This window comes from Aquarana catesbeiana, linkage group LG04, assembly GCF_042186555.1.
Source record: "Aquarana catesbeiana isolate 2022-GZ linkage group LG04, ASM4218655v1, whole genome shotgun sequence".
Lineage (NCBI taxonomy): Eukaryota > Metazoa > Chordata > Amphibia > Anura > Ranidae > Aquarana > Aquarana catesbeiana.
This window is the reverse complement of record NC_133327.1, coordinates 13,006,901-13,017,275: the sequence shown is the minus strand read 5'-3', so window position 1 is coordinate 13,017,275 and position 10,375 is coordinate 13,006,901. Positions and strand designations below refer to the sequence as shown.

Here is a 10,375-nt window from a genome sequence, read left to right as displayed (position 1 = left end):
CCCCATCACATCAGATCCCTACATTGTACAAAAGAGTGCACATTACAATGCACCGCAGCACTGCCTATATACTGTGCATTGTGGTGTGTGGCATTGCGTAAAAAGGTTCATGTGCATTTTATCATCTGTTGCAGAGCCTTGGCAACCCATTCATAATGAAGGAAGAGAATGGTGGGAACCCCTTATAATGGGCACAGCATGTGTACAGACCTGGGAACTCAGCACAGGGATGGTGGGAACCCCTCATAATGGGCACAGCAGGTGTACAGAGCTTCAGCACAAGGATGGTGGGAACTGCTTAGAATGGGCACAGCAGGTATACAGACCTGGAAATTCAGCTCAGGGATGGTGAGAACCCCACATAATGGGCACAGCAGGTGTATGGACCCTGGAACTCAGCACAGGGATGATGGGAACCCCTCATCGTGGGCACAGCATGGGTACAGACCCGGGAACCCAGCACATGGATGGTGGGAACCCCTCATAATGGACACTATGGGTGTACAGACCCAGGAACTCAGTGCTAGGGATGTTGGGAACCCCTGAAAATGGGCACAGCAGGTGTACAGATCTGGTAACTCAGCAAAGGAATGGTGGAAACCCCTCATAATGGGCACAGCAGGTGTACAGATCTTTAGTGTAAGGATGGTGGGAAACCCTCAGAAAGAGCAGAGCAGATATATAGACCTGGAAAGTCAGCTCAGGGATGGTGGGAACCCCTCATAAGGGGCACACAGCAGATGTACAGACCAAGGAACTCAGCACAAGGATGATGGGAACCCCTCATAATGGGCATAGCAGGTGTACAGACCTAGAAATTCAGCACAGGGATGATGGGAACCCCTCATAATGGGCACAGCAGGTGTACGGACCCAGGAACTCAGCACAGGGATGGTGGAAACCCCTCATAATGGGAACAGCAGGTGTACAGACCTTCAGTGTAAGGATGGTGGGAACCACTCAGAATGGGCAAAGCAGATATACAGACCTTGAAAGTCAGCTCAGGGATGGTGGGAACCCCTCATATAGGACACAGCAGATGTCCAGAGCCAGGAACTCAGCACATGGATGATAGGAACCCCTCATAAGGGGCACATCAGGTGTACAGACTCAGGAACTCAGCACAGGGATGATGGGAACCCCATATAATGGGCACAGCAGGTGTACAGATTTGGGAACATGGCACAGGCATGGTGGGAACCCCTCATAATGGGCACAGCAGGTGTACAAATCTGGGAACTCATTAAGGACAGCAGGTGTACAGAGCTGGGAATTTAGCAGAGATTTCAAGATATAGTGCCAGGAGTTGGGGCAACATTCACACTTTTGTGCGCCCCATTGTAGCATTCATGTGTATTTGTTTACAAAATAAAAAACAATGTAAACATTACTAAATATTAAACACAAAGTTTTTGTGAGGATAACTGGTGAATAAATAACAAGGTCAGATTTGTGGGCAGATCAATGGATCGCCAAGGCATTCATTACACAGTAATCCTTACCTCATTATTCTTCACTTTTTCCCATGCTCACCTCCAGAACCTCTCTCATCCTCTGAAACTCTTTACCTCAAACTGTCAGACTATCTTCTACTCTATTCCCCTTTATGCGATCCCTAAAAAAAACAATCTTTTCAGAGAGACCTATCCTACCTCTAAATAATAAACTTCACTTTTACTTTCTCCATTAATATCCCCTAAAGTTATTACCTTTTGCATCTCACTTGACCTTTTTTTTTTAGATTGTAAGCTCTAACGGAGCATGGACCTCTGATTCCTCTTGCATTGAATTGTATTGTAACTGTACTGTCTTCCTCCATTTTGAAAAGCGCTATGCAAACTGTTGGCCCCATATAAATCCTGTATAATTGTGAGTATTAACAAAAAACAAGATGTGAGTCTTCACTGAAAGGTAAATATTTTATGCCAATTAAAAACACAAAACACAACATATACAAAGTAACAGTACAAAATAAACAATATTTAAAGATAAAACCATATTTAAAACGATCAAAAAAAAAAAAAAACGCTTCATCGATCTCTCCTTGGTGGGTTTCTTATTCAGGCTCCATTCACACTTGTGACTCCAAAGCCTCACGATTTCCATTGAAACTTTAGATGGGTGCGACTTTGGCTGTTGACTTCGACTGCTGCACAACTGTCGCATTGATACCATTAAAATGCAATTTTCATGCATCTATCGAGAGTTTACATCGCAGTCTATGGCACCCAAGTTCCATGAAGGGTCGCAAAGTAGTGCAGGGACCTACTTTAAGTCACATAGATTCAAACGGCTTCCATTGAAACACATGGGCTGCGACTTGATGTGTACAAAGTCCCATGACAAGTCTTACAAGTGTGAAGGGAGTCTCACAGCTGTGTAAATTAAACAGGATTTGTAACTGAAAGGACTGATTTTGGAGCACATGGCACTACATAAATGGTTCAAAGTAGTGCTTACTTAATAACAGGCCGAAACTGAAGTTCATTTCTGCTTGACACCAATGATATGGAACGCCAGTAAATGGAGTATAAGCATTTCACCATTTGCAAGTCACAAAAAAGGTCAAACAGTTTCCTTACAGAGTCCGTGCCTTATGATTGCTGGTTACTCAGTCCTAAAAGATGGAAATATCTAAAATACCTTAAATGTTATTATTAAAAATGGTTTGTTTCACTCATTTACAGTACATTCCACTTGTGGTTGGGGAGGAGAGGTCTAACCCCTATCTTGACCCGTGGTCATTGATGCCTAGATGGCCTGGCGAATTTAGCAGCCTCAGGTGTCAGCTTGACAATAAATATTTGACTAATTTGCCTTCCTAAATAATTTTTATATTTAATACACACACACACATATATATATATATATATATACATATCTATATCTAGCAAGCTTTTTGGTACACGTTTAATAACTCTTCTCTTATATTTTAATACTTTGATTGTATCTGACAATTACAGTATTAAACAGAGGCACATGGCAGTGCCATCTGTAGGTTGAAGGTTTATTTTATCAATGAATCCTTCAGCCTGATCACTATGTCACTAATGATAGACAACTAATTGCCAGTGACAGCAGAGTTTGAGAGGTAGCACCGGGCACAGTGTCTGCTGTTGGCTCTCAAAGGGTGCACCTTTATTAATGTACAGTGTTCCTGGCCCTTGGTATTGTGCTGAGGAACAATAATATAGGGACTGCAGACGGAAAGGGTGTAAAAGAGCAAACTTTAATAGGATACAGCAGGGAAGTGATGAATCCTTATTAGCCTGTAATTGTCCCCCCGCTGAAGGCGTTCCCCACACTTCCTGCCCAGTGAACAAGTATTAAGGATACACACAGGACTATAATCTCGTCACAGCATCGAACCTGTACCCACTTTGCACAAAACTATAAAAATAAACTGTTTTGCTGGAGTAACGCTTTCTGGTAGACATGCAATCCAGGAAAGCATAAGACAAAACGTCTACCTCAGGGTTCACTAAATGGCGGACCACGGTCCAGACCCAGACCGAGCAACAGTCCTATCCGAATCGCAGCTGTGCTACTTTTCAGCCTGGGCGTTCTCCCTTGGGGCCCTGCCATCATACTCATAGCAGGCTGGGGTGGGAGGTTCTGCAGATCGTAACAGAGAGCAGGAGTCATTTCATATTAATAAGTCAGTATTCGCCCGCTTGTTAACCTAATAAGTTGGATAGCTCCTGCTCTCTGCCCTGATCTGCAGCACCTCCCATCCCCGCCTGAGCTGAGTATAACGGGAGACCTGAGAGAGAACACATAGATGCTATGTGCCTCTGCCTTGGAAGGACTGTGCAGGGGAGGCTGCAAAGGAAAGGGGCACTGTGATGTAAAAGAGGAGAAGGGGGCTATGCCTGCAAGGGGCACTGTGATGTGTAAAAGGGGCAAGGAAAGGTGTAAAAGGGGTCAGGCAAGGTGTAAAAGGGGCACGGCGAGGTGTAAAAGGGGCAAGGCAAGGTGTAAAGGGGGCACTGCAATGTGTAAAGGGGGCACTGCAATGTGTAAAGGGGGCACTGCAATGTGTAAAGGGTGTACTATAATGTGAAGGGGAATTGAGGACACGGTTGGACGGCTTTAAAGGGGTGGCTGTGATGTAAAGTGAAGTGGGACTGTGATGTAAAGGGGGAGGGGGCTGTGATTTGAAAGGGGAGCTGAGGACAGTGATGTAAAGAGGGCACTATGATGTAAAGGGTAGTCTGGTCTGAAGACAATGATGTACAGGGGGGACTGTGATGTAAAGGGGGGACTGTGAAGAGGCCTGTAAATAAAGAGGTCTCCTAAATTATCAGATCGACTCACCCACCTATATATCCTCCATCGATCTTACCTTACTCCTTCCTGTCCATCCAGGTACAAACCAGACGTCGACCCAACCTGTCCAGGTGCGGTGACAATGACAGCACCTTTTACCACCTAATATGGTCCTGTCCACCCATCCAGCAAAACTGGTCACAAATTGTCAAATTCCTCCATGATTGCATGGGTTCCCCCTTTTCATTATGCCCAAGCCAATGCCTACTAGGCCTCTTACCCATCCCAGAGGAGGAGAAGTACCGGACAATATTTTTACAGGAAACTCTGTTTAATGCCAGAATGCAGATAGCCCAATTATGGTGGAGACCAGCTTCCCCTATCATCCAGCAATGGAAAAGGGCTGTGAATCTCACCCTCCCCTAAAAAAGTCCTGTATTCCCACCGGGGATGCCCCGGCAAGTTTAATAAAATCTGGGACAGATGGGTGGATGACTCCTGCACCGACTAATGCCAACTGTTTCTCTAACCCTGTCAGCAGGGCTGCTTAGCAAGCATCACCACCACTCACATCTGCCATGATTATGTGAACTCATGCTCCCATTGTAAATAACAATGTCTAGAACTATCCCCACAGTTAGTACGACATGTCAGACGATTTAAAAATCCTGTTATTTTACGTTTGGTGCCTGTTGCACCTCGCATCTTGAATGTAACAACCTGTATTGACTCTCATGCTCAATAAACTTTATTTTTGATTAAAAAAAAAAAGGGGGGGGACTGAGGGCACTGTTGGAGTGCTTTAAAGGGGGACTGTTATGTAAAGGAGGGATGTAAAGGGGGGGCTGTTATATTAGGGGGGGGGGGGGGTTGTGGACAGTGATGTAAAGAGGGTGCTAATATATGAAGGGTAGGCTGAAGACACTGATGTACGGAGGGGGGGGGGGGGGCTGTGATGTACAGGTGGGACTGTGATGTGAAGGGGGGCTAAGGACACTAATGTAAAGAGGGGGACTGATGTGAAGGGTAGGCTGAAAACAAAGTTGTACAGGGGGGGCTGTGATGTAAAAGGGGGCTGCGAAAATTTTACCAAGTGGTCCTCTGTAAATTTTAATTCAAGACCCTTGGCCTACATCTAAAATGCAATTAAATAAATATTCATATAGTCCCATAAAAAAATGGCAAATCTGCTTCCCATTCATTTAGCACGCTCCTAATTTTCATTATGGATATTCCATTACCATCTCAGATAATTGCTTACCAGACAGGTCAAACCTGACTTTCATCAATGTCTACAAAAAGCATAGATCCACTAATAACAGGCACCACTCATTCAGGCATTGTTATAGGGTATTCATCTCTACCCGTCTTGGATTTTTTTTGCCCCATTTTAGTATTCCACAGTCTGCTCTACTCCCTTGTCTTCTGTTCAGGTTTTGAGTAAAGCCTTGTACACAAGGGCCGAAAAATTGCTCTAAATCAGCAGGAATCGGCCAACTTTCACCCAGTGTACAGAGCTGTCTGTTCTACAGAAGCCGATCTCATGACAGAAGATCATTTTTATATTTATATATTGAGTTTTTTGGTACACAGTTAATAAAAATGCTTCTTTTATATTATATTTTACTACTTTGATTGTATATGACAATTACAGTATTGAACAGCAGCACACTCTGGTGCCATCTGTAAGCTGAAGGTTTATTTTGTCAATGAATTCTCCTTTCTGGTTGAAAGTTTTTTGTTTTTTTCTTACTGTTAAAGACCAATTCCAGCCCAAACGTTCTCATTTTGGGTAGGGAAGAGTCGTCAGGTTTTTATGGTCTCAATCTCTCCAGGAAGGCCCATATCACAAAAAAAAAAAAAAAAAAAAAAAAAAAAAAACTGCCCCTACTCTACCAAAAAGTTTTCTTTAAGACCCTTACTCCCTTGTCCAATGATGATTAAAAAGTCAAAGCTTCTGAAAGTGAAATGTGAGTTTTTTGGTTGAAGACTTGAACATCTGTATTTTTCTTGTTACAGGTGTTCTTTAAACCTCAAAGTTAGTAGTACTCGGTCACATTCTACTGGACTTTTTCTGTAATGTTGAAGACATTTCATAACTTCTCCAAACCGCTTGTTCAGTTCTACTGAGTGCCAGGAAACCCAGTGTTTCTATCCACACAAGTAGCAGATAGGTCTCGAAGGTCTCCAACCCTGTCCCTGGAGAGGTAGAAGGCCTATTTTGTGCCTCTTGTAAAACCAGTTGTCTTCTCTGTCCTTAAAACCATGCACCTTTTCTTTAAAGTGGATATCTACTCAAAAATGAAAAGGAGTATGTGCATACTTAAGATTTAACAACCTTTCCTATAAACGTTATATTTTAAAGCTTTTGCATTTACCTACTAATTATTTGTTGATCCTCTTTATGCATTTAATTCTGACAACATTACATTGCTTTAAGACAGTGGTCTCCAGATGTGGCCCTTTGCAAGACTTTATCCTTCCCTTGAGGCATTATTACATCCACTGGCACAAACAATAAGTTACTATTCCTCCCAATGACACCATTGATAGGGAACAATTCTTCCCACTGACACCAACAATGGGGCACTACTTCTTTCAATGAAACCAACAATGGGGCACTATTCCTTCCTTGGACACCAAACATGGGTCACTATCCTCCCACTAACACCAATGATAGGGAACAAGCCTTCCCACTGACACCAGCGATGGGGCACCATTCCTCTCAATGACACCAATGATGGGGCACCATTCCTCTCAATGAAACCAACGATGGGGCACCATTCCTCTCAATGACACCACTATTCATGCCACTGACGCCAATGATGGGGCACTATTCCTGCCAATGATACCAACAATAGGGCATTATTCCTACCAATTACACCAAAAATGGGGCACTATTTCTCCAAATGGTGGGGAACTAGTCCTTTTATTGACACCAAACATTGGTCACTATCCTCCGATTAACACCAATGATGGGGAACAACCCTTCCCCCTGACACCAACGATGGGGCACCATTCTTCTCAATGACAACGATGGGACAATATTCCTTGCAATTGCACCACTATTCCTGCCACTGACACCAACTATGGGGTACTATTCCTTCCAATAACAACAATAGGGCATTATTCCTACCAATGACAACAACAATGGGGCACTATTTCCCCCAAATGACACTATTTCTCCTAAGGACACCAACAAAGGGACACTATTCCTCCCAATGACACCAAAGATGTGGCATGGTTTACTTGCACTGACACATGGACATCTTCTACTCCCACTGGCTACAGTCTGGTTCCCCACCAAGGTCTAAACTGGCCCTGTGTTTAGAAAGTTTGGAGACCCCTGCTTTAAACCAAACGGTATAGTGCCTCACCATTGTCGGCACCCAAAAGTACCTCCACCAAATAGTGCATTGTTGACAGGTGTGTCTTCCTCTGACAGACATGCATACTAATTTTGGTGGAAGCTACAGCATCTCCCTGTCTCACTCAGGCTATCAGCACTCCCATGCCACTTCCAAGCATTACCACCAGGACGAGAGCTGTAGCTGCCCACTGCCTGCTGTGTGAGACAAATTACCTGGAAGTGCCACGGGAATATTAATTGTGTATTATCCTGTCCACGTACACTGTGGAGTCCTGACCTCAGACTTAGAACTGGCAAAGACCTTTGAGTGAGTAGCGAGAAAAGAAATCCAGCTGAAGTTGATCAAAAACCACTCGCTCAAACATGACCTGCTTAACGCAAAACCTTTACGGACATATTTAAACCCAAAATGGCTTCTATTTGGCAAATACACTTCTCCATTACTCACAGAAAGAGACAACAAAAGCAAAAAAAAAAAAAAACCCCATAAAAAAAATAAATTACCCAATGCTTGTGCTTCAATCACATTAAATGAAATGAAGGGAGGCAGACCCCCCTCCCCCCCCCCACATGTGCATAATCCACACACTTGGCGAGTGTTAATAGAGGGAAGTCTAGATCGTGTCTGCATGCCATAAAAGGTGTAAGAAAACCAGCCAGTGTGTATAGTTCACAAGGTGAGGGCGTCCCCTGGGGTACAATCATCTAGGAGGGGATGATCCCCAAGGGGAGGAGCCTTGAGATGACTGTTCTTTGACATCGGTGCCTCTGGGGGCAGAAATAGGAACTTGGCTTTACTTTATGTTCTTCAGAAGAGCCGTGCGAGCGTTCACGAGGGCCTTAAAGGCGTCTTCGCTTCCTGGTGCCACACACTTGTCCGGGTGAAGGAGCACAGCCAGCTTGCGATATGCTTTATTCACTTCATCCCTGCAAAAAATATATATATATTCATAGCCCCATAAAAGCTTTAACTTTTTTACAAGAAATAACAAAACAAAGGAATGTAAAGCCGCTAATGGAATGCCCATGCACTCAAGGCGATATACTTTCAGGTACCGGTGGATTCAACACCATGGCCTCTCATATTGAGGATCCCAGTGATGAGCTCTACCTGCCACAGTTTCTGGCTATTTTACTGCCCACCTTAAAATTCTAAGTATTTCTGCCCAGTCTTTTTGCATTCTCCAAAATATAGATTTACTATATGGCTGACACTTGACCATCACACCTACCATATGCCCATAGGCAAAGATGCATTTTGGTGTCACTGGTGTCCACACCGGCAAATCACTGGAGCCAAATGTCGGAACTCGTTCCGAACACTGGGCTCCGCTCCGGGGTTCACATACTGGGCTTTGGATTTGAATTTCACTCCCCCCCTCCCCCTTCTGGCACCCTCAGGCAGCTGCCTATTGCTTGTGCTGGCCCTGCATATGACCAAAATATTCAGACTGCCCTCCATATGATTGAGTTCAGGTGTTTCCAATGAAGTGTACTGTTAATACTATATCATAAAAAGACATCATAGACAACTGTGATCTTCCAACCTTGAGGTAACAATTTAGTGAAGGACCTTTTATGTTCCAACATGACTGTGGCCCTGTGTAAAAGGCAGCTCTATAAAAAGACAAGGTTTGACCAGTTTGGTGTGGAGGAACTTGAGTGTCCTGCACACATCCCTGACCTCTACCTTACTGAACACTTTTGGGATGAATTGGAACATCCATTGTGAGCCAGGTCTTCTCATCCAACATCTGCACCTGACCTCACAATTGATATTTTTGGCTAAATTAGCACAAATTCCCATAGACACGCTTCAAATGCTGTGGAAAGCCTATGCAGAAGAGTGGATAACCTCACAGGGGACCAACCATGCATTCATTCTCAGTTGTGGAATGGGCTGGGATGGGATGTCCAACAATCTCAAGGCTCTGCACAGAACCCTATTGAATGCCTTTGGGATGAATTGGAATGCCGACTGAGTCAGCTCTTCTCATCCAACATCAGTACCCGACCTCAACCCTACTGACTACCTTTGGGATGCATTGGAATGCCCATTGTGAGCCAGGTCTTCTTAAATCAACATTAGAACCTGACCTCAACCTTACTGACCTCCTTTGGGATGTAGTGGAACACCCATTATGAGCCAGATCTTCTCATTCAACATCTGTACCTGACTGCTGATTGATCTTTTAGGTGAACCCATTTATTTGTTACAGAAATACAGCAGTGACATTTTGGACCTCTACCCCAGCTCCTTCATCAGGCATCAGTAACAATAAATTTAAAACCATTGCTCCTCAATCCAGACAGCCAATAATCGGTGTTGCCTGATGAAGGTTCTGGTGTAGAGCTCCGAAACTTCTTCTGTACTTCTGTGATGAGTAAACGTTTAAATAATAGGAGTGGACAATGTGCTGGTGATACATTTCCATTTGTGATTTAGTCATGGTACCATCCATAATATATCTCAACAGAAAGAGGGTCCAACGCCATACTTAAAGTGGTTACCCTAAAAGGCTGAAGGTTTTTTTTTTTAACCTTAAAGCGGTAGTAACTTTGAGATAAAAAGAAAAAAAAAAAAAAAGTCTCCCTACAAGGTAAAGGCCATCACATTATGAAAGACTTACCTTGAAACTAAGCCCTCTAGCGGCGCGCTGTCACCACTACAAAGGCTTCCATCTTCACCTGGTCTTCCTTCTGGGTCCACTGGATGCGGCGGCTTTAATGGCTGAG

General features: G+C 43.9%; 1 protein-coding gene across 1 annotated transcript in view; it reads right to left on the bottom strand.

The window, feature by feature from the left end:
- Positions 1–2,184: 2,184 nt before the first annotated feature.
- DNAJC27 (DnaJ heat shock protein family (Hsp40) member C27) overlaps positions 2,185–10,375 on the bottom strand; it is a 57,658-nt gene continuing 49,467 nt past the window's right edge. The window contains exon 8 of the mRNA XM_073624846.1: positions 2,185–8,566. Within this exon, the coding sequence (XP_073480947.1) occupies positions 8,434–8,566 (133 nt within the window). The 3' untranslated portion in view covers positions 2,185–8,433. The remainder of the gene's footprint in view (positions 8,567–10,375) is intronic.